We start from the raw sequence: 25,486 nt of genomic DNA on the forward strand, positions 1-25,486 counted from the left end.
ATGGTGGAAATGTTAACAATAGGGTATTATGTGAAAAGGAAAAGTCAGCCTAAGACAGTATAAGGGAAGCAGATAGTAAAAACTATATATAATATTTAGTTCAGTTCATTTCAGTTTGATCTCTCAGTCGTGTCTGACTCTTTGTGACCCCACGGACCGCAGTATGCCAGGCTTCCCTGTCCATTACCAACTCCCGGAGTCTACTCAAACTCAGGTCCATTGAGTCGGTGATGCCATCCAACCATCTCATCCTCTGTCGTCCCTTTCTCCTCCTGCCTTCTATCTTTCCCAGCCTCAGGATCTTTTCAAGTGAGTCAGTTCTTCACATCAGGTGGCCAGAGTATTGGAGTTTCAGCTTCAGCATCAGTCCTTCCAATGAACACCCAGGGCTGATCTCCTTTAGGATGGACTGGTTGGATCTCCTTGCAGTCCAAGGGACTCTCAAGAGTCTTCTCTAACACCACAGTTCAAAAGCATCAATTCTTCAGCACTCAGCAGCTTTATAGTCCAGCTTTCACATCCATACATGACCACTGGAAAAACCATGGCTTTGACAAGACAGACCTTTTTTGGCAAAGAAATGTCTCTGCTTTTTAATATGCTGTCTAGGTTGGTCATAACTTTCCTTCCAAGGAGTAAACGTCTTTTAATTTCATGGCTGCAGTCACCATCTGCAGTGATTTTGGAGCCACCAAAAATAAAGTCTGTCACTGTTTCTGGAATTTACCTGGAATAATTTTCCCTTACAAAAGCACCTGCTTCTTTTTCCTTAGGTATCAAATATTAGCTATATGTGTGTTGAAGGTGAAGTCGCTTAGTCGTGTGCAACTCTTTGTGACCCCGTGGACTGTAACCTACTAGGCTTCTCTGTCCATGGGATTCTCCAGGCAAGAATACTGGAGTGGATTGCCATTTCCTTCTCCAGGGGATCTTCCTGACCCAGGGATCAAACCCAGGTCTCTCACATTGAAGGCAGACGCTTTATCCTCTGAGCCAGTGGAGTCCCTGGCACACACATGATTAATGTAATATGAATTGTGTTTCAGAAGGATTGTCAGAGTTCCATGCAAGGTTAAAAAACAAAAGAAAACAAAAAAACAAAAGCCCCCCACACACAGAGCTTGCAATTAGTAACCAGTTGTTATACTCAAGTCTGCATACCTTATATTTGCTATTTGATTTCATCATCACCTCAATCCATTTTAAAGTGAAGTCGCTCAGTCATGTCCAACTCTTTGCAGCCCATGGACTATAGCCCACCAGGCTCCTCCATCAATGGGATTTTCCAGGCAAGAGTACTGGAGTGGGTTGCCATTTCCTTCTCCAATCCATTTGAGATATGAAGAAACTAAAGCTTAAAGAGATTAAATGAAAGAGATTAAATCACTGCCATGGTCACACATTGCCCAGAGGCTAAGTGATCCAGCCTCAAAATCACGTTATTCATGCATTCTACTCCTCCCAAGCACAGAAACAGTGGGAGCAGCTTTGTGACTGCAAGTAGGGTATATTCTGCAGTTTTCTTTAGAGAATTTGAAAGTATCAGTAATTCAGGGACAGAGTTCCATGACCTGGGTTAAGAGAGTGCCTACTGAACAAAAAGGAAAGGGAAGTTTTAGAGAATCAGTGGACGCTCTGTAGACGTGTGCTTCTGGTTTAGAAGGTAACGAGGCATAAGAAGCATCATGCATAAATTGAAGAACTGATCACAAGGTAAGTTTTATTTGATTTGTTTGGGGTTTTATTTTACCATAGCCAGTGAGAGATAAGGAGCCAGGTTTATTAAGATGACTAGAAAAGGTAGAAGAAAAACCAGCAAAGGTTTAAGATGCTTTAAATTACTTTTTTGAAAGAACTGTTACAACTGTAACTCACTGGTATATAGTTACAGGTTTGTTTGCCTTTTGAATTATCTAAATGCTTTTTTTAACAGTTGTAATTATAGTATTTTTTGGTTATACAGCTCAAAAGACGTCTGATAAGAAATGTGACGAGACCAGAGTTATGATCTTCTCTTCATTTAGAGATAGTGTTCAAGAAATTGCAGAAATGCTTTTACCGCATCAGCCAGTTATTAGAGTAATGACTTTTGTTGGCCATGCCTCAGGAAAAAGCATGAAGGGTTTTACCCAGAAGGAGCAACTGGAGGTAATTATTTTTTGAGTTGATGAATATAAAAATAAAATTGATGCGCTTGCCATTTTATTGCTTATGCCATTTTATTTTGTTTGTTAAGCTATAGCTTAAAGATAATTTTATAGTAAATATATAAATAAACCTAGGCATATTTTGGCATTGCCTTTCTTTGGGATTGGAATGAAAACTGACCATTTCCAGTCCTATGGCCACTGCTGAGTTTTCAATCTTTGCTGGCATTGAGTGCAGCACTTTTACAGCATCATCTTTTAGGATCTGAAATAGCTTAACTGGAATTCCATCACCTCCACTAGCTTTGTTCGTAGTGATGCTTCCTAAGGCCCACTTGACTTCGCATTCCAGGATGTCTGGCCCTAGGTGAGTGATCATATCATCATGATTATCTGGGTCATGAAGATTTTTTTTGTATAGTTCTTCTGTGTATTCTTGCCACCTCTTAATCTCTGGTGCTTCTGTTAGATCTATACCATTTCTGTCCTTTATCGAGCCCATCGTTGCATGAAATGTTCCCTTGGTATCTCTAATTTTCTTGAAGAGATCTCTAGTCTTTCCCTTGCTATTGTTTTCCTCTATTTCTTTGCACTGATGACTGAGGAAGCCTTTCTTATCTCTTCTTGCTATTCTTTGGAGTGCTGCATTCAAATGGGTATATCTTTCCTTTTCTCCTTTGCCTTCTGCTTCTCTTCTTTTCACAGCTATTTGTAAGGTCTCCTCAGACAACCATTTTGCCTTTTTGCATTTCTTTTTCTTGAGGATGGTCTTGATCCCTGCCTCCTGTACAGTGTAACGAACCTCCGTCCATAGTTCATCAGGCACTCTATCTATCAGATCTAGTCCCTTAAATCTATTTCTCACTTCCACTGTATAATCACAAGGGATTTGATTTAGGTCATACCTGAATGGTCTAGTGGTTTCCCCTACTGTCTTCAATTTAAGTCTGAATTCGGCAATAAGGAGTTCATGATCTGAGCCACAGTCCGCTCCTGGTCTTGTTTACACTGACTGTATAGAACTTCTCCGCTTTTGGCTGCGAAGAATATAATCAATCTGATTTTGGTATTGACCATCTGGTGACGTCCATTTGTAGAGCCTTCTCTTGTGTTGTTGGAAGAAGGTGTTTGCTCTGACCAGTGTGTTCTCTTGGCAAAACTCTATTAGCCTTTGCCCTGCTTCATTCTGTACTCCAAGGCCAAATTTGCCTGTTACTCCAGGTATCTCTTGACTCTCTACTTTTGCATTCCAGTCCCCTATAATGAAAGGACATCTTACACGCTAGCAAAGTAATGCTCAAAATTCTCCAAGCCAGGCTTCAGAGGCTTCCAGATGTTCAGGCTAGATTTAGAAAAGGCAGAGGAACCAGAGATCAAATTGCCAACATCTGCTGGATCATCAAAAAAGCCAGAGAATTCCAGAAAAACATCTACTTTTGCTTTATTGACTATGCCAAAGCCTTTGACTGTGTGGGTCATAATAAACTGTGGAAAATTCTAAAAGAGATGGGAATACCAGACCACCTGACCTGCCTCCTGAGAAATCTGTATGCAGGCCAGGAAGCAACAGTTGGAATTGGACATAGAACAACAGACTGGTTCCAAATCAGGAAAGGAGTACATCAAGGCTATATAGTATCACCCTGTTTATTTAACTTGTATGCAGAGTATATCATGAGAAACGCTGAGCTGGATGAAGGACAAGCTGGAATCAAGATTGCCGGGAGAAATATCAATAACCTCAGATATGCAGATGACACCACCCTTAAGGCAGAAAGTGAAGAACTAAAGAACCTGTTGATGAAAGTGAAAGAGGAAAGTGAAAAAGTTGGCTTGAAGCTCAACATTCAGAAAACTAAGATCATGGCATCTGGTCCCATCACTTCATGGCAAATAGATGGGGAAACAGTGGAAGCAGTGACAGACTTTATTTTGGGGGCTCCAAAATCATTGCAGATGGTGACTGCAGCCATGAAATTAAAAGACGCTTGCTCTTTGGAAGAAAAGTTATGACCAACCTAGACAGCATATTAAAAAGCAGAGATGTAACTTTACCAACAAAGGTCTGTGTAGTCAAAGGTATAGTTTTTCCAGTGGTCATGTATGGATGTGAGATTTGGACTATAAAGAAATCTGAGTGCCGAAAAATGGATGCTTTTGAATTGTAGTGTTGGAGAAGACTCTTGAGAGTCCCTTGGACTGCAAGGAGATCCAACCAGTCCATCCAAAAGGAAATCAGCCCTGGGTGTTCATTGGAAGGACTGATGCTGAAGCTGAAACTCCAATCCTTTGGCCACCCGATGCGAAGAACTGACTGACTCATTTGAAAAGGGCCTGATGCTGGGAAAGATTGAAGGTTGGAGGAGAAGGGGATGACTGAGGATGAGATGGTTGTATGGTATCATCAACTCGATCAACATGAGTTTGAGTAAACTCCGGGAGTTGGTGATCGCCTGGGAGGCCTGGTGTGCTGCAGTCGGTGGGGTCAAAGAGTCGGACACAACTGAGCGACTGAACTGAGTGGAGGCATATTTTGAAAGACAAAAAAGTATTTTTTTTTAAATTTTTGAATATTTTAATTGCACTCATCTCACATGCTAGTAAAGTAATGCTCAAAATTCTCCAAGCCAGGATTCAGCAATAGGTGAACTGTGAACTTCCTGATGTTCAAGCTGGTTTTAGAAAAGGCAGAGGAACCAGAGATCAAATTGCCAACATCTGCTGGATCATGGGAAAAGCAGGAGAGTTCCAGAAGAACATCTATTTCTGCTTTATTGACTATGCCAAAGCCTTTGACTGTGTGGATCACAATAAACTGTGGAAAATTATGAAAGAGATGGAAATACCAGACCACCTCACCTGCCTCTTGAGAAATCTGTATGCAGGTCAGGAAGCAACAGTTAGAACTGAACATGGAACAGCAGACTGGTTCCAAATAGGAAAAGGAGTACGTCAAGGCTGTATATTGTCACCCTTCTTATTTAACTTGTATGCAGAGTACATCATGAGAAACGCTGGACTGGAAGAAACACAAACTGGCATCAAGATTGCCGGGAGAAATATCAATAACTTCAGATATTCAGATGACACCACCCTTATGGGAGAAAGTGAAGAGGAACTAAAAAGCCTCTTGATGAAAGTGAAAGTGGAGAGTGAAACAGTTGGCTTAAAGCTCAACATTCAGAAAACGAAGATCATGGCATCCGGTCCCATCACTTCATGGGAAATAGATGGGGAAACAGTGGAAACAGTGTCAGACTATTTTTGGGGGCTCCAAAATCACTGCAGATGGTGATTGCAGCCATGAAATTAAAAGACACTTACTCCTTGGAAGAAAAGTTATGAGCAACCTAGATAGCATATTCAAAAGCAGAGACATTACTTTGCCGACTAAGGTCCATCTAGTCAAGGCTATGGTTTTTCCAGTGGTCATGTATGGATGTGAGAGTTGGACTGTGAAGAAGGCTGAGCGCCGAAGAATTGATGCTTTTGAACTGTGGTGTTGGAGAAGACTCTTGAGAGTCCCTTGGACTGCAAGGAGATCCAACCAGTCCATTCTGAAGGAGATCTGCCTTGGGATTTCTTTGGAAGGAATGATGCTAAAGCTGAAACTCCAGTACCTTGGCCACCTCATGCGAAGAGTTGACTCATTGGAAAAGACTGTGATGCTGGGAGGGATTGGGGGCAGGAGGAGAAGGGGACGACAGAGGATGAGATGGCTGGATGGCATCATTGACTTGGTGGACGTGAGTCTGAGTGAACTCCAGGAGTTGGTGATGGACAGGGAGGCCTGGAGTGCTGCATTTCATGGGGTCGCAAAGAGTCGGATACGACTGAGCGACTGAACTGAACTGAACTGAAGCACATTTGAGCAGAAAGGCTCTGGAATCACACTATATAGGTTGGAGTCTTGGCTCTTCCACTGATAAATTTTTTTACTTACTGTGCCTCAGTTTCATTATCTGTAAACACACTCCATAGACCTATTGTAAACATTAAATGAAATCATACCACAGAGCCTTCAATAAATGTTTACTATTTATCTTAAGTCATTTTAGTTATTTATTCCAAACAAATAATGATTGTATCACTTTTTTCTATTATTTAAAAATCTTCAAAATGTGGTCAGAGAAAAGAAACCATGGTGATATTTAAGACAGCTGTATGTGCTGAATATTGGTCATAAGTTTTCTGAGTTCTAGCTGTGCTTTGGGGAAAATTTTATTGCTTTTTTAAAACTGTGTGCAGCATTTTGAAGATTAACTGTAAGTCTGCACTTGAACAGTCTCTGACAATTAGGTATGTCTTTAACAGCTAATTTCTTCTCAAAGATTCTTTCTTGAATTTGTCAACGTGAAAAGATGAGGACTCCTACTGTTTACATACTTCTTATACCAGTCTCCACTGCCCTCAGAAGAGTCTGTTTAAGTAAGCAAGTGATGATGTCACAGAAGTGGGACGCCAGATTCTTTAGGATCTTGCAGGTCATTTCTATTTTAATGACTGGAGTGAGATGAGCAGAAGCCCTTGGAGAATTTAGAGCAGAGGAGGGTCATTGCCTGACTGATGCTTTAAAAGAATCACACTGGCTGCTGTCTTCAGAATAAACTAGGGGCCAAGGGTGGAAACAGACCAATTGGAAGAATTATTACAATAATTCAAGCTGAAGATAATGGTGGCTTTGACTACATGGAAGCAGGGAAGTTTGCGATAAATGATTGGATTATGGATATATTTTGAAGGTCAAGTTGACAGGGCTTACTGACAAATTTAGAGTGGGATCTGAGATAAAGGAGTTGACTTTGACTTTTTCATTAACTCATTGTCATGCTAGTGTAGTTCCCGTAACTTGATCAGGGAATCCTGGTGAAGAAAAGAAAAAATAATTTTCCCTCTACCCTTCTGAGTTCTTAGCTACAACCTCTGTAATAAAAGACAGATTTACAAGAGAAAAACAAACTGAAGCTTATTAACAAATGTATACTGGGCTTCCTTGGTGGCTCAGTGGTAAAGAATCCACCTGCCAGTGCAAGAGACATGGGTTCAGTCCCTGGTCTGGGAAAATCCCACATGCCATGGTGCAACTAAGCCCAGGAGTCACAACTTTTGAGTCTGTGCTCTAGAGCCAGGGAGTCCTAACTACTGAAGCCCGTGCACCCTAGAGCTTGTGCTCCTCAAAAGAAAGGCTACCACACTGAGAAACTGAAGTTCCGCAACTGGAGGGTAGCCCCTGCTCACCTCATCTAGAGAAAAGCCTGAGCACAGCTGAAAAGCAATATAAATTAAAAACAAACAAACATGTATACTTCATGGACGCGTGGGAAAATGCCGAGGGAAAAATGAGTAACTCCCTGAAGTGGCTTAGAATTCATATTTAAATAGCATCTTATGGGAAAAGAGGAGTGGTGGGCACAAAGGAGAGTAAATTATTTTCAGGGAAGATGAATGGGGTCTTAAAAGATGGGAAGTATGAGTGATAGATTGTGAAGAAGTTTGTTCGGTTATGGTATGGACTTTCAGTCTCTTGCTGAGTTAGTTTTCCCTAGTTGATTAAATTCCTGGGGAAGGGATTTATGACAGTTGAGTTCCTTCTGGAGGATCTGCTTTTAGGCAGATAAGTGGCCAGAGAAACCGCACTTGCTTTTTTTTTTGAGTGCCTTTAGCTCAAAGTAATCAGTATACCGAAAGCAGCATAGGCTGGGGCAGCATGATCTAAACTCCTATAGTCATATTTGGGCTTCCATATTCTGCTACCCTTCACTGGAATAGCAGTGCAAAAAAATATAGTATGAATTGTACTTTTAACTAAAATTTTTGTTACTGAAGTATAGTTAATTTATACAATGTTGTATTAATTACTGCTGTACAGCAAAGTGATTCAGTTACACATATGCAAGCATTCTTTTTTTAAATACTGTTTTCCATGATGGCCTATCACAGGATATTGAATATAGTTCTCTGTGCTCTACAGTGGGAACTTGTTGTTTGTCCATTCTATATACAGAAGTTTACATCTGCTAACCCCAACCCCTGACTGGATCCCTACCCCAGCCCCCTCCCCCTTGACAGCCGCCAGTCCATTCTCTATTGCTGTTATTCCATTTCTGTTTAAAATATGAATGCTAGAAGTAATCAAACATAGTTTAATTATTAAACTTACTATAATTCTAAAATTGACTGACAGTAGAATATGATAAATAGCAGTGAGAGCTCTGGGGCCATTTACATGCTCTACCCCCTTTTTAGTGATGTTAAAAATATCTGTGCTTTCTCACTCATGTGTAAATGGTTAGAAGAACCTTTTAGAATCATAACCATCATTAAAGCAAAGGAATTGGGACTCTGCTTTGCACTGTACCACTGTCTCTCTTGGTTTATATTGCCATTTTGCCGCTTCTTTTCCTATTTGGTAGTATTTTGGGTGCTCATTTGTAATCTGATTTCAGGGGCAGGTGGAAAAAGTATGCTTTGATTTGCAGTTCTCTTCTAGTTGCATCTAATTATTTTTAAATTCTAATTTTAGGTAGTGAAACAGTTTCGTAGTGGTGGTTACAATACGTTGGTGTCTACTTGCGTTGGTGAAGAAGGTTTGGATATCGGAGAAGTTGACCTTATAATATGTTTTGATGCCCAGAAGAGCCCAATTCGTCTTATACAGCGAATGGGTAGAACTGGCCGCAGACGTCAGGGCAGGATTGTTGTTATCCTTGCTGAAGGACGAGAGGAACGCGTAAGTAGACTTGTGGAAGCATAATCTGACAGTCGAAATTTGAGAAACGGAACCTAAAGACAAGTATCAATCTGTTCACATTCAAAGTTCAAACAATCTGTAGGTAATTGTGATTGATTTTTGTTTCCCTTTGTATTGCTAAGTCGCTTCAGTCTGTCCGACTGACTCTGCGACCCCATAGACGACAGCCCACCAGGCTCCCCCGTCCCTGGGATTCCCCAGGCAAGAACGCTGGAGTGGGTTGCCGTTTCCTTCTCCAGTGCATGAAGGTGAAAAGTGAAAGTGAAGTCGCTCAGTCGTGTCTGACTCTTAGCGACCCCATGGACTGCAGCCCACCAGGCTCCTCCGTCCATGGGATTTTCCAGGCAAGAGGACTGGAGTGGGGTGCCACTGCCTTCTCCATTCCCTTTGTATTAGATACTACCTATTGTTTTCTTGTAATTAGGAAAATTTTTAACTAGACTCAGCTTCATAAATTTTATCCAATATAAAGGACCATATCTTTGTACTTTAGTATTAATTTAGCAACACATAGATACAAAAATCAAGTATTACCTTGTCTGACTATTTCCCTGTGCTTTTAAGGCTTGTTTTTTTGTGTGTTTAGTTGTTGTCTTATAAATAACTACAGTGAGCTGAGAATATTTTTTACATTTTAAAGAGTTGCCTAAATCAGTCAACTAACCCACCCACCAACCAAAAATATGTGCCGAGGTAGCCAGCAAAGCCTAAAATATTTACTTTCTGACCCTTTGTGGAAGTTTACTAATGTCTATTCTAAGTGATAAGGCGTTGGGTGATATTCATAAATCTTGGGTGACAGGCCTGCATAAATATGATGTACATAATATTATTCTGTATATGTACACTAAAGTGTTAATAACTTTTATAACTGAGTGGGACTATTTCTGTGGCCAAGTAAATATTTTTTAAATAGTTTTACATTAAGAAATTTTCATTAATGATGATAGTTTTAAACAATTGAAGTGTTTCAGAAACCCTATGAAAATCATCCTGAAAAATGAATTTCTTTTTCCACCAGTACTTTTAATGTTATTATAGCATATTCTTATGTAACATCCAATTTATCTATGAAATAATTCTAATAAATGAAATGTCTGGCAGCTTTTAAAAGTCTATGTATTATCACTGAGTGGAATTGGGTCCTAACTAATTGTATTACCTTAGGCAACTCACTTAACCTCTATTTAAGTGTTAGTTTTCTTATCTGTTAAAAAGTCATAATGGACCACATTTCATGAGTACCTACTTTGTGCTGGACACTGTTGCAAATGTTTCAAATGCATTGTTTTACTTAAATAATGTCAACAACACTGTCAGGGTAGTACTAGGGATTTTCTTGTATACAGTAAAGAAAATTGACATGTAGAGAGATGAAGTAACAAGCTGAAATTTAAAAATAGTATTTTTTTAAAGCAGTTTATACTTAGATATAAATATTAACCTTATTCAAAAACAGCAAGATCCTGAATAAAAGACAGACTTTGTTGGTACAATATAGTTACTAAAGTAAGAATAAATCTTGAAATGATTTTCATTAAGACTTAAATAGGCTTCAAATTTAAGACAACATATATTCTGTTCCTCAAGTATTTAAGTGGATCAGAGTTTAATTTGCTGTTTAGAATAAACTCAGGGTGATATAATAACTACTTGTTATGGCTAGGTGATTATATAGAAATAAAATGATTTGCTTTTTTTTTTTTTTTTGCAGACTTATAATCAAAGTCAGTGCAACAAAAGAAGTATTTATAAAGCTATTTCAGGTAATAGGCAGGTCCTTCATTTTTACCAAGGAAGTCCACGAATGGTTCCTGATGGAGTCAACCCACAATTACATAAGATGTTCATTACACATGGTGTCTATGAACCAGAGAAGCCTTCTCGGAACTTGCAGCGAAAGTCATCTATCTTTTCCTATAGGAGTGGTAAATACAGTTTTTTGCATTTGAGACACACATTTGTTTTTCTGTTATTTGTTAGCAGGTCATATATTGATCTATTCTATGAGAAAATCAACATACATTCTAGTATGTTATAGGTGTTCACTTTGAGAAGGATAGAAGAGAGATGATTAATGTGGCAAAGGGAGCAAGGTACTGGCAATACAGAATGAAAGAAGCTCAGTGTTGGGAAAACTAAAAATATAAGCCCAGAGAATCCACTTTACAAAATGTAGAAAAGAAGAAAACAGTTTTATTATTCAATAAGCATTAAGCCATATTACAATATGCATTGTAAGCAATCCACCAAGTTAAGAGAAAGAACGAAATTCTAGCCTATTCATTTAAACAGTATTAATCCTTTACATCATGTTCTTAAGATTATAACAGTAACTTGTCTTCTTATAAGAGGAAGCACCATTTGCTGTATGTTCTTTCACTGTTGTTGTTGTTTTAGTTGTTAAGTCATGTCTGACTCTTTGGCGACCCCATGGACTGTAGCCTCTCCAGGCTCCTCTGGCATTTCCAGGGCAAGAATACTGGAGTAGATTGCCTTTTCTTTCTCCAGGGCGGGTCTTTCTGACCTAGGACTCGAACCTGCATCTCCTGCATTGACAGGCACATTCTTACCACAGAGCCACCTGGGAAGCCCATGTTCTTTCATAGTTAATTCCAAATTCACCCAGTAATTGAGGTAGCCATTTGTGTTAGCTAGTTGCCTTTATCCTCATCCTCCCTGGTAGCTCAAACAGTAAGGAATATGCCTGCAATGTAGGAGACCCAGGTTCAATCCCTGGGTTGGGAAATTCCCCTGGAGAAGGGAATGGCTACCCACTCCAGTATTTTTGCCTGGAGAATTCCATGGACAGAAGAGTCTGGCAAGGTGCAGTCTATGGGGTCACAAACCATAGGTCACAAATCATAGTCTATAGATCACAAACACAACTGAGCACCTAACACTTATCCAAAGAAATAATAAAACTTCTGTCTCTATGACAAGCAGATAGGGAGAGCTCAGAGAAAGGTGCCAAGGCTAAACTCCCCAGCTGTCTGGGAGATAGGGACACTATCTTCCTTGATGTTTACATTTCAAAGAGATGTCTCCTAGGTCCTTAAGAAAATCATTTCTGGTTGAAAAACTGGCTAGAGACTTGCTTTGCCTTTACAAAGATTTGCATGCATATCAGAGAGTTAAATAAAGGACTTAGGAATATTAATAAGTATCTGTGGAATTGCTTTCAGAGAAGCAGGGGGAATTTCTGCAAAGGAGAATTATTTTTTTTTAAATTTACTGTTACACCAGATAGTGGTGAAATTAGACTGAGCTGGTGATACTGAGCCAGTGAGGAACAAATATTAATACTTTGGTGCCAGGGAGCATAGTAAGGAGAGGGCTAGCTTAAGAACTGCAAAGATTTTGGTGATATCAAGACAATATCTTGAAATATTAAAGAATCATAAAATATATTCTAAACTTTGGAAGAAACCTCAGGAATCATCTGGTCCAGTTACTTAGCGAGATAGGGATGTTTTCTATAGCACGTCTGTTAAGTGTGTGTCTGTGAGTATTCAATCTCTAGGTCGTGTCCAACTCTTTGAGACCCCGTGGACTGTAGCCCACCAAGCTCCTCTGTACATGGGATTTCCCAGACAAAAATACTGGAGTGGGTTGCTATTTCCCTCTCCATGTCAAATGTATATCAAGCCTCAGCTTGAACATCTCTGTTAATGGAAATTGTATTCTTTTATGAGAGTTCGTTCCACTGTTGATAATACATATAAAAGGAGTTTTTTGTTAAGAAAAAAAATCTGTCTTTGTATCTTTTTCTCACTGATTTAATTTTGGCTTTGTCAACTGAAAAAAATGCACAACATAAAAGCTGAGAATTAGGTTTTATTCAGGGTACTACTGAGGACTATAGCACAGGAAGGAAGCCTCTCAGATAGCTCTGAGGGACTGTTCCAAAGAGGCAAGTGGGGAGCCAGGATACGTAGAAGTTTTTGCTGAGAAAAAACCCAGTCACTAAACATCAAAAGATTACTGCTAATCCCAGAAAACTAGACCTCTCAAGTTAATGATTTTAGTGTTTTTTTATGTATGGGAAGATGCAAGAGTTTCAGCTCACTGAAATTATTCCTTTGATATAAATCTTAACTACTTAGGGCCAGTATTCTGTTTTTCTCTCTTCTGAAACCCCCTTAGGGGCAGCTGCAGTGGCTGATGGCCAATCGCCCCAACAACATCCTTTATTTACTGAAATGGCAGGTGACTTTATTTGCCCACAGCTTCTAGACACAAAAATGGATTTGATCTTTGAGATACCTAGGTGGCAGTTTCTTTATATATTTGAAGACAGTACCTCTCAAGTTTGTTCAGCTGACTTTTCCACTGGTTTTCATTACTATGAAGTTTCAGAATTCTTCCCCTTCCTGGGCACCTTCTTTGGACTTAGTTAAATTTGCTAATGTTCTTTCCTTTAACTCAGAGCCATTAATCAATGTTTTGTGTATATGCCTGTTAAACCTAATGAAATTCACTTAATAGAAATATACCTATCATTTTACAAGATTTTGCCAAATTATGGTTAAAATGAAAAGATAGTATATATTTAAATTCTCTTGAATAATTAAACTAATAGTATGATCAAAACTTGGTTAGGTTGGTGTACATTTTTCTTCAGTTCAGTCACTCAGTTCAGTCACTTCAGTCACTCAGTCGTGTCTGACTCTTTGGGACCCCATGATTTGCAGCATGCTCAAACTCACATCCATCGAGTCGGTGATGCCATCCAGCCATCTCGTCCTCGGTCGTCCCCTTCTCCTCCTGCCCCCAATCCCTCCCAGCATCAGAGTCTTTTCCAATGAGTCAACTCTTCGCATGAGGTGGCCAAAGTACTGGAGTTACAGCTTTAGCATCATTCCTTCCAAAGAAATCCCAAGGCAGATCTTCAGAATGGACTGGTTGGATCTCCTTGCAGTCCAAGGGACTCTCAAGAGTCTTCTCCAGCACCACTTAGTAATCATTTAATTTTTATAGATGTTAATTAACCATATGTTTAGTAATTGTTTCTAAAAATATTACTACTTTAGTCGCTCAGTACTGTCCAACTCTTTGTGACCCCATGGACTGCAGCACGCCAGGCCTCCCAGTCCGTCACCAACTCCCCGAGTTTGCTCAAACTCATGTCCATTGAGTCGGTGATGCCATCCAGCCATCTCATCCTCTGTCATCCCCTTCTCCTGCCTTTAATCTTGCCCAGCATCAGGGTCTATTCCAGTGAGTCAGTTCTTCACACAAGGTGGCCAAAGGATTGGAGTTTCATCTTCAACATCAGTCCTTCCAGTGAATATTCAGGACTGATTTCCTTTAGGATGGACTGGTCAGATCTTACAGTCCAAGGGACTCTCAAGAGTCTTCTCCAACACCATAGTTCAAAAGCATCGATTCTTCAGCGCTCAGCTTTCTTTACAGTCCAACTCTCACATCCATACATGACTACTGGAAAAACCATACCCTGACTAGATGGACCTTTGTTGGCAAAAAATGTCTCTGCTTTTGAATATGCTATCTAGGTTGGTCACAACTTTTCTTCCCAGAAACAAGCGTCTTTTAATTTCATGGCTGCAATCACCATCTGCAGTGATTTTGGAGCCCAAAAAAATAAAATCTGTCACTGCTTCCACTGTTTCCCCATCTATTTGCCATGAAGTGATGGGACCAGATGCCATCTTTGTTTTCTGAATATTGAGCTTAAAGCCAACATTTTCAGTCTCCTCTTTCGCTTTCATCAAGAGGCTCATTAGTTCGTCTTTGCTTTCTGCCTTAAGGGTGGTGTCATCTGCATGTCTGAGGTTATTGATATTTCTCCAAGCAATCTTGATGCCAGCTTGTGCTTCATCCAGCCCAGCGTTTCTCATGATCTACTCTGCATATAAGTTAAATAAGCAGGGTGACGATATACAGCCTTGACATATTCCTTTCCCTAACTGGAACCAGTCTGCTGTTCCATGTCCAGATCTAACTGTTGCTTCCTGACCTGCATACAGATTTCTCAAGAGGCAGGTCAGGTGGTCTGGTATTCCCATCTCTTGAAGAATTGTCCAAAGTTTGTTGTGGTCCGCATAGTCAAAGGCTTTGGCACAGTCAATAGAAGCAGAAGCAGGTATTTTTCTGGAACTCTCTTGCTTTTTCAATGATCCGATGGGTGTTGGCAATTTGATCTCTGGTTCCTCTGCCTTTTCTAAGTCCAGCTTGAACATCTGGAAGTTTATGGTTTATGTAGTGTTGAAGCCTGGCTTGGAGAATTTTGAGCATTACTTTGCTAGCATGTGAGATGAGTACAATTGTGCAGTAGTTTGAACATTCTTTGGCATTGCCTTTCTTTGCGATTGGAATGAAAACTGACCTTTTCCAGTCCTGAGGCCACTGCTGAGTTTTCCACACTTGCTGGCATATTGAGGGCAGCTCTTTCACAGCATCATCTTTTAGGATTTGAAATAGCTCAACTGCAATGCCATCACCTCCTGTAGCTTTATTCGTAGTGTTGCTTCCTAAGGCCCACTTGACTTCACATTCCAGGATGTCTGGCTCTAGGTGAATGATCACATCATCATGATTATCTGGGTCATTAAGATCTTTTTTATATAGTTCTTCTGTGTATTCTTGCCACTTCTTCTTAATCTCTTCTGTTTATGTTAGGTCCATACCATTCCTGTCCTTTATTGTGCCCATCTTTGCATGAAATGTTCCTTTGGTATATCTGATTTTCTTGAAGAGATCTCTAGACTTTCCCATTTTATTGTTTTCCTCTATTTCTTTGCATTGATCTCTGAGGAAGGCTTTCTAATATTACTAGCTCATGTACATTTTTCTATGCTTTTCTTCTTCCATTTTCTTTGATTTTTCAAGTGTGAGTGATACATCTTGCTAATAAGGTAGTATGTATAAATGTCACCTTTTATATATTTGATTCATTTAGGCTGGAGGTCTGAATATATTTAACGTGACTAGGAGAAGGAAATACATTTCTATTTCAAAAGTCTCAGTGCCTCAGATTGCTAGATCTGAAGAAGACCTGAGAGATCACCAAATTTAAACCCCTTATTTTGCAAAAGCTTTCATGTAATATTTCGGAATAGCTAAGACAGAAGTTTCCTGATTTCCAATTCAGTATCTTTCTGATTTCTTTTTCTGCCCTCATCTTTATTGGGACCAGAGTTACAGCTTAATATTTTTTAATCCTTTCCATGTTGGTGATTATTTTCCTTTATAAAGATTATGGAAATAATAAAGGACTAATTTACTATGCATTTTTTAAAAGTATATTATCATGTCATTTTTTAAAATAGTAGGTCTTCCTTGTCCTTTTTAAACTGTCGTCCCACCGCACCCTGCATTTAAGACTCTAGCTAAAACTCTTTTTAGTCTTTGCATCTCTCCCGCATCCATACCAGCTTCAGATAACTTTCTGATAGTGTTAAGATAGAATCATGATGCTAGTTTTCTTTTGTACGTTATCTGTTTCCTTCCAGGTCTTAGGCAACAAAATAGATAGAGTCCAAAAGAATACAAGACTGAGCGCTACCTGGTGATGTTTTGTTAATGAAGGTTAGCTGTAGTTGAAAGGGTGCCCTAGTACTTTCAAAAAGGTGAGAGAAGTTTAGGAGATATGTAGAAACAGGAAGTAATAACCAGAGTGTTTATATGAAGAAACCGAATTTTAAGGAATAGAATTGGTGGTTTAGCAGAAACATGTAGAGAGTTTGAGCTGATGTCTTTTATTTTGTGTTTGTCTAGCAGATTTTTTTAAACCTGTTTTCAATTATTTTTTAAACTTCTAGGAATAAAGCAGAGTAATTCAAAGGATGATTGGTTCTTATCAGAAGGAGAATTTAAATTATGGAATAGACGATATAGATTAAGAGACACTGATGAAATTCAGGAAATAACATTGCCTCAAGTTCAGTTTCTATCTTTACACAATGAAGAGAACAGACCAGTAAGTTAAATGTGTTTTCAGATGTTCTTTATAGTGACTATGCAATAGCCTTGGAAGTAAAGAGAATGAGTATTCATGATCAGGAGGTCAAAAATTAAGAATGTAAGCAATTTTAGAAAGAATATTAAAGAATAGTCTGTCTTGGTAAAACTAATTTTCTTGTATTTCTTATTGTATATATATTTTTATATGACTATAATATATTTATGTAAATTCTGACTTTATTACTTTCTTCGTATGAATATTTCTGTGTAGGTGTAATTTTTATCATTGTTATGTTACTCTGTAATATACCATACTTTAACTATTTCTCTGTTGTGTTTTAGAACTACTTTCAGTATATTACTAGTATAAAATTATGCTATTATGAATGTCTTTGTACAAACCAGTTTTTACTTTTTGTTTTGAAATTAGAGTAAAACTTTAAATTGAATATTAGACTTGTTTTATTATGAACAAATTATTGATGAGCATAAGGAAAGTCAAACAAATTGATCAGAGCTTACATATGTACCCACAGAAATAGAAAAACAACTTCAAGAAAGATACCTTTGAGAAGATTTGTAGGGTTTGAAATACTTAGCTCTGAGAATCCAAATTTTTTTTCACTAATAGGGAAAGTAAGGAATGGCAGCAGGCATGAAGAATTGGGATCAGTATCACTGAGAGATTATGAATACCTCCTTATTAGATTATAGTACATAATCTAGCAAAAACTCTTAACATGGAATTATATAAACAGGAATATGTCCAAGTAGTAACTCATCTAACATTTATTTACTTATGTATTTTATTTTTAATGACATAGTTTTCTTTCTAATTTTATAAGTAATACATGTAACAGTTATTTTTAAGATGTATTTAAAAGGACATCTTTGTAATTCATAAAGTTATTTTATTTTTCACCTGAAATTATAGTGGAAAATACCTAAGTAAATTAAAATTATTTATGGTATGCCAATTTTCTGTATATTAAGTATTTTTTAAATCAGTGTGTGAAATCTGAGTATGTTTGTTTTTTGTTCTGTTAAATTATTGTTAATCAAGACAGAAGAACCAACTGTTGGAATTCATCAACTGTCTCTCTCTGAATGGAGATTATGGCAGGATCATCCTTTGCCTACATATCAAGTTGACCATTCAGATCGATGTCACCATTTCATAAATATTATGCAAATGATAGAAGGAATGAGACATGAAGAGGTAAGAGCCTACTGTAACTTTCTTTCGCTGGCATGACAGTGAAACTAGAATACTTTAGTCTTCTTAATTTGAAGTCAGTATTATAAGAAACAAGTATTTATTATAAATAATCATAGCTAAACTATTTTGTTTTTCTGTGTAGCTTCTTGTGATCTCAGTGGACTAGTTTTCTATCTTAGTAGAAGTAGGCCTAATTAGAAGAATGCCATCTGTGAATACTGATAGACAAGAGTGAAATTTTAATGTATTTAATAGCTAAAGGGAGCTTCCCTGGTGGCTCAGATGGTAAAGCATCTGCCTACAACGCGGGAGACCTGGGTTCAGTCCCTGCGTCGGGAATATCTCCTGGAGAAGGAAATGGCCTTGCCTGGAAAATCCCACAGATGGAAGAGCCTGGTAGACTACAGTCCATGGGGTCGCAAAGAGTCGGACACGACTGAGCGACTTCACTTTCTCTTTCATTGGCTAAAGGGGATCAAGACCATCCCCAAGAGAAAGAAATGCAAAAAAGGCAAAATGATTGTCTGAGGAGGCCTTACAAACAGCTATGAGAAGAAGAGAAGCAAGAGGCAAAGGAGAAAAGAAAAGATACACCCATTTGAATGCAGAGTTTCAAAGAACAACATGGAGAGATAAAGCCTTCTTAGTGATCAATGCAAAGAAATAGAGGAAAACAATAGAATGGGAAAGACTAGAGATCTCTTCTAGAAAATTAGAGATAGCAAGGGAACATTTCATACAAAGATGGGCACAATAAAGGACAGAAGCCGAAGAGATAAAACAGAGGTGGCAAGAATACACAGAAGAACTATACAAAAAACATCTTCATGACCCAGATAATCATGGTATGACCATTCACCTAGAGCCAGACATCCTAGAATGCTAAGTCATGTGGGCCTTAGGAGGCATCACTACGAACAAAACTACTGGAGGTGATGGCATTCCAGTTGAGCTATTTCAAATCCTAAAAGATGATGCTGTGAAAGAGCTGCCCTCAATATGCCAGCAAATTTGGAAAACTCAGCAGTGGCCTCAGGACTGGAAAAAGTCAGTTTTCATTCCAATCCCAAAGAAAGGCAATACCAAAGAATGTTCAAGTTCAGTTCAGTTCAGTCGCTCAATCGTGTCCAACTCTTTGCGATCCCATGAATCGCAGCACGCCAGGCCTCCCTGTCCATCACCAACTCCTGGAGTTCACTCAGACTCACGTCCATCGAGTCAGTGATGCCATCCAGCCATCTCATCCTCTGTCGTCCCCTTCTCCTCCTGCCCCCAATCCCTCCCAGCATCAGAGTCTTTTCCAATGAGTCAACTCTTCGCATGAGGTGGCCAAGGTACTGGAGCTTCAGCTTTAGTATCATTCCTTCCAAAGAAATCCCAAGGCTGATCTCCTTCAGAATGGACTGGCTGGATCTCCTTGCAGTCTAAGGGACTCTCAAGAGTCTTCTCCAACACCACAGTTCAAAAGCATCAATTCTTCGGCGCTCAGCTTTCTTCACAGTCCAACTCTCACATCCATACATGACCACAGGAAAAATCATAGGCCTTGACTAGACGAATCTTAGTCAGCATAGTAATGTCTCTGCTTTTGAATATGCTATCTAGGTTGGTCATAACTTTTCTTCCAAGGAGGAAGCATCTTTTAATTTCATGGAAAGAATGTTCAAACTACTGCACAATTACATTCATCTCACGTGCTAGCAAAATAATGCTCAAAATTCTCCAAGCCAGGCTTCAACACTACATAAACCATAAACTTCCAGATGTTCAAGCTGGACTTAGAAAAGGCAGAGGAACCAGAGATCAAATTGCCAACACCCGTCGGATCATCGAAAAAGCAATAGAGAAAGCAGAAAAATACCTACTTCTGCTTCTATTGACTGTGCCAAAGCCTTTGACTGTGTCGACCACAACAAACTTTGGACAATTCTTCAAGAGATGGGAATACCAGACCACCTGACCTGCCTCTTGAGAAATCTGTATGCAGGTCAGGAAGCAACAGTTAGATCTGGACATGGAACAGCAGACTGGTTCCAGTTAGGGAAAGGAGTATGTCAAGGCTGTATATTGTCACCCTGCTTATTTAACTTGTGTGCAGAGTACATCATGAGAAACCCTGGGCTGGATGAAGCACAAGCTGGCATCAAGATTGCTTGGAGAAATATCAATAACCTCAGACATGCAGATGACACCACCCTTAAGGCAGAAAGCAAAGACGAACTAATGAGCCTCTTGATGAAAGCGAAAGAGGAGAGTGAAAAAGTTGGCTGAAAACTCAACATTCAGAAAACGAAGATGATGGCATCTGGTCCCATCACTTCATGGCAAATAGATGGGGAAACAGTAGATGCATTGACAGACTTTCTTTTTTGGGCTCCAAAATCACTGCGGATGGTGACTGCAGCCATGAAATTAAAAGACGCTTGTTTCTGGGAAGAAAAGTTATGACCAACCTAGACAGCATATTAAGAAGCAGAGATTACTTTGCTGACAAAATTCTGTCTACGGTTTTCCTGTAGTCACGTATGGATGTGAGAGTTGGACTGTAAAGAAAGCTGAGCACCAAAGAATTGATGCTTTTAACTGTGCTGTTGGAGAATACTCTTGAGAGTCCCTTGGACTGTAAGGCGATCCAACCAGTCCATCCTCAAGGTGATCAGTCCCGAGTGTTCATTTTAGTGACTGATGTTGAAGCTGAAACTCCAATCCTTTGACCACCTGATGGGAAGAACTGACTCATTTGAAAAGACCCTGATGCTGAGAAAGATTGCGGGCAGGAGGAGAAGGGGACGACAGAGGATGAGATGGTTGGATGGCATCACTGACTCAATGGACATGAGTTTGAATAAACTCCAGAGTTGTTGATGGACAGGGATGCCTGGCGTGCTGCAGTCCATGGGTTCGCAAAGAGTCAGACACAACTGAGCAACTGAACTGAACTGAATGGCTAAAAAAAATGTTTTTTGATTGTGCCACGTAACTTGTAGAATCTTCGTTCCCAAACCAGGGATTGAACCCACGCCCTGACAGTGAAAGCACCAAGTCCTAACCACTAGGTCTCCAGGGAATTCCTATTTAATGATTTATATAAATGTTTGTAAAGCAAATTTAGTATTCTTGTTTGATCTGTTGAAATTTCCCTATCATATAGGACATTTGGTATGTTTCCTTTATCCTGTTGGTAGTTTAGAGAATTAGTGATTCCTTGAGTAACTTCCTGATAATTATTCTTTGAGAGAGTCAGAATGGTGAACCTATTGTGAGTGTGATATCCAAAATGCCTGAGTTAGAATCTTACTTTTTGCATCTACTTAACCTTTGGAAGGAATGATGCTAAAGCTGAAACTCCAGTACTTTGGCCACCTCATGCAAAGAGTTGACTCATGGGAAAAGACTTTGATGCTGGGAGGGATTGGGGGCAGGAGAAGAAGGGGACGACAGAGGATGAGATGGTTGGATGGCATCACTGACTCGATGGATGTGAGTCTGAGTGAACTCCAGGAGTTGGTGATAGACAGGGAGGCCTGGCATGCTGCGATTCATGGGGTCTCAAAGAGTCGGACACGACTGAGCGACTGAACTAACCAACTAACTAACTAACCTCTTTGTGCCTCAGTATCCTCTATAAATTGGGAATAATGGTTCTTCTGTCACAAGGTTGTTTTGAGGATTAAGTGGCTTAGTACATGTAAAGCAATTAGAATAATACCTGGCACATAGTAATTACTTGATAGATTGTAGCTGCCAATTTTATTATTAGCTGTTGTTCATGAATACATATAAATGAAGTAATTTGTGGATCCCTACAAGTGAAAAAAGGTGTTTATAATCCTGTTTTATGTGTTAATTAAATTCGTACTTTCTACAAATAGTTGTCATGGGCCTCTCATGTACTCAGTACTGGGATGTGCCAGCAAAGGCTGTGCATCAAAGTAGCGCATTTATTTAGTGCCTTCTATATGGCATGGTCTGTTCTAGGCCCCATGGCTACACTGGTTAAGAAGACAGATTAAATATTCTGTAGGGAGCATATATCCTAGTAGGGTAACAGACATTCAAGCGGAGAGTTAACTGCTTAAGTTCTTGAATAGTAGAGGAATCCTGATTAAAGTGGCATTTAGTGGCAAGAGGAAAGGATGAGTCAGGGATGGTGGAGACTGTAGTTTTAGATTTAGATATAAGACGTGGAAATTCATGAGAAGAGTTCTTGAGAAATTTTTTTAAAATAGCATATTCTAGCTTACAGCCTAGAAGACATATAGGTACCATTATTTCAAATGTTCTAAAAGCTGTTCTTAGTTTATCTGCATCAAGAGAGTAAATTTCACATAAGTATGTGTTTCTCATTTATATATGTTAATTCTTAAATATCTTTTTTAAGAAGTTACAATCATTGTTCAGTTAAATGTTAAGAAAAAAGTATAGTAATATTTTAAATATTAATTAAATTTATACTTTCTACAAATATTTATCATGGCTCTCTTATGTACTAGGTACTGGGAATACAAAACTATTAACTGATAAAAGATAATTTGTGATAATTTCACAGAAATTTCATTTTTAATTTTGTTTGACTTAGAATAATTTTTAAGGTAAAATCATTTGAATAATGCAATATTGTTTGGAAAATATTTTAACAGAAAAGAGCTCATCTCTTAGAATTTTTGTTTGTTTTATATAGCTTTCTTGTGATTTTTTCATTTTCCTTCTTTATAGGGAGAATGCAGCTATGAATCAGAAATTAAATCTTACTTACGAATGGAAGATGTTAGCTCAGTGTCTAGTGCTCCGAGAAATGAATATAATCCTTTTGCCAATGGCACCTTTACAAATAACAGGAAGTCTTCGTTTGCAAAGAATATAAATTACGGGAAATCAATCTCAATAACAGAATCTGATGAAAAATGTGCTGAAATTTTTAAACAAATTCCTATCAAATCTACTAAAATTCCTTCTTTAAAAAAAAAGGCTTCTGAAAACCTGAAAAAAGATCAGCCTAAAAAGGAAAATAAGGATGCTGACATGGAGCCTTTAGATACCGATGACAGTTCTACCACTGAACATATTCTTCAGGTAGACCTACGAAATGGTAAAAGGGCATCAGATACAGGTGACGTCACTGCCACATGCACTGTCAATGAAAATGGAGGTAATCCGTCATGTGGATTACTAACAGATGGTCAGTTTATAAATAAATCTACTAATTCACTTACTGGAAATTTTTTTGATTCTGGTTATAACAGTTTCAGTGATGAGAAATCTTTTTCATCTAGCTTATTTCTTTCATTTGAGGATGAGCTTGATACAGCGAAAACAGATGACCAATTTTTTAATTGTCATTCGTTAACAAAAGAGGTGCTAGCTAATGTAGAGAGATTTTTATCACATTCTCCTCCGCCTCTCAGTGGACTATCAGATTTGGAATATGAAATTTCTGAGGGTTCTGCACTTGAAAACTCAGTTTTTCTACCCTACTCAGAGTGCTTACAGAATGATAAATCCACCAATTTAATGTCACGTTCAGCTGTAAATTCTCAACAGAATTTAGAATTGAATTCACTTATGTTTATTACTCATCCTTCTGAAAAATCTTGCCTTTATGGTACAACTAGTGATAAGACTTCTGATGAGTCAAGCTTCTGTGACTCTGATAAAGTACATAAAGATAGTAAAAATGAACATTTAGTATCCAACAATCAAATTCAAATAAACATCAGCCCTTCAAAGGATTTTGCTGAAGAAAAGAATCATGATGTTGATAACAGTGATCTCCCAATATTGCATTCTGCTCAGGATGAAAGTTTATTATTATTTGAAGATGTTAATACAGAGTTTAATGTGAGCCCTCCTCCCTTGAACAGTAAATGTGAATCTTTATGTATATCAGACAGAACTACTGTAAGTGAAATGGCACCAGTCTCTCAGTTCTTCATTTCTGATGAACTTTTGTTAGAGAATGATTCTGAACCCCAAGATCAAATTGTCTGTGATACTAATAGTTGGAAATCTCATGAAGGTTTGAGAGGTATACATGAGGGAAAATTGAATAATGATGAAAACCGTTTTGACTGCTCTAAGGATTTATTTTCTGTTACGTTCGATTTAGGGTTTTGTAGTACAGGTTCTGAGGATGAAGTAGTGGACCATGCATCAGATACAAATAATAAAATTTTAGATGATCTGCCTGGAACGCGTTTAGACATTAAGCAGAAAAATGGTACAAATTGGGTTTCAAATCAAGCAGTCATGTCAGGAGCCCATGTTGATAATTCTACAAGTGTAACAACTACTCACCCATCAAGTGAAGATAAGCAGAGTCCAGCTTGTTCATGGTTTTCAATGAATGCAACAAAAAGTAAAGAATTTATGTCTCCTAGTTTTTCTCAGTTTTCGTTGCCAGTAGGAGAGAAAGTTATGAGCACACCACTTTCTGAATCAAATATATTGAACTCATTTTCTAAGAAGAGAATAGAAATGGCTAAAAAGTCAGGTTCTAACATGGGAAAAGTAAATCTACACAGTTTCAAAGAAACATTGAATTCAACTTTTGGTGATTCAGGACTTTCTACAGAAAAGTATAAAAGCAAGAAACAAATCAATCTGCATCGATCCTGCCATTCTACTGAAGGTAAGATTCCAAATTTATAAAGCACAGATTGTCTAGAATATTTCTTTTGGATCAGATCCTATAATTTTTATAAAATGTAATTTCTCAGTGTATGTATATTGAATTAGATAATTGATGCACTACATAGTCCTTATGTTGATGTTTACTGATACAGGATTTATTTTTTTCTCCATGTATTTATGGCATGCATGCCGTGGGAAGGTACTGTGCTGGACACTGTAAAACAGAAGTGTAAGATTGGGCTCCAGCCCTCAATTGTAAAACACAAACAATTGTGTGACATATAAATTTGAAAAGATATCAGTAAAATATGGAAATAACTACCAGATGAATAATAAGATGGTGGACATTTAGGTTCGGAAGATGAAAGCATTTTGAACTGGTTTAGATTGAAAATGTTGACTTCTAATGTAGGTTTTTATTTTGGCTCCTTGGGAATATTAATGATTTGGACATGTTGAAGATAATCAAAAGAGAATTTGCATGTTGTAAAATGATGAAAGCAAAGGGAAAGAAGGAAAGTGTAAAGTTTTGGGGGTAGTATAAAGTAGGGGATTTATATGACAAAATCAAGAAATAAGACTGTATTTAAAAAATTGAGATAAGGTCATAGAAGATCTATAGGAATCTTTGGATTTGTATAATCTAATTCTATAGAAAATCCAGAAAATGGATGATTTAAATACCTGTGATTTATATATCAAAACTATAATGATTTAAATATCCTTTAGATCCTGTTATAGAACTCAGCTCTAGTTTATGTACAGATTATTGTAAAAGGCCATTTCTGAATTTTACTCTTTATGGCTAAGGAA

General features: G+C 38.3%; 1 protein-coding gene across 1 annotated transcript in view; it reads left to right on the forward strand.

The window, feature by feature from the left end:
- Positions 1-25,486, forward strand: part of FANCM (FA complementation group M) — a 60,474-nt gene that overhangs the window by 18,285 nt on the left and 16,703 nt on the right. The window contains exons 9-14 of the mRNA XM_052659939.1: positions 1,964-2,148; positions 8,671-8,877; positions 10,613-10,826; positions 16,683-16,840; positions 17,888-18,043; positions 22,760-24,671. Of these exons, the coding sequence (XP_052515899.1) occupies positions 1,964-2,148; positions 8,671-8,877; positions 10,613-10,826; positions 16,683-16,840; positions 17,888-18,043; positions 22,760-24,671 (2,832 nt within the window). The remainder of the gene's footprint in view (positions 1-1,963; positions 2,149-8,670; positions 8,878-10,612; positions 10,827-16,682; positions 16,841-17,887; positions 18,044-22,759; positions 24,672-25,486) is intronic.

The sequence above is a fragment of the Budorcas taxicolor genome, chromosome 21, assembly GCF_023091745.1.
Source record: "Budorcas taxicolor isolate Tak-1 chromosome 21, Takin1.1, whole genome shotgun sequence".
NCBI lineage: Eukaryota > Metazoa > Chordata > Mammalia > Artiodactyla > Bovidae > Budorcas > Budorcas taxicolor.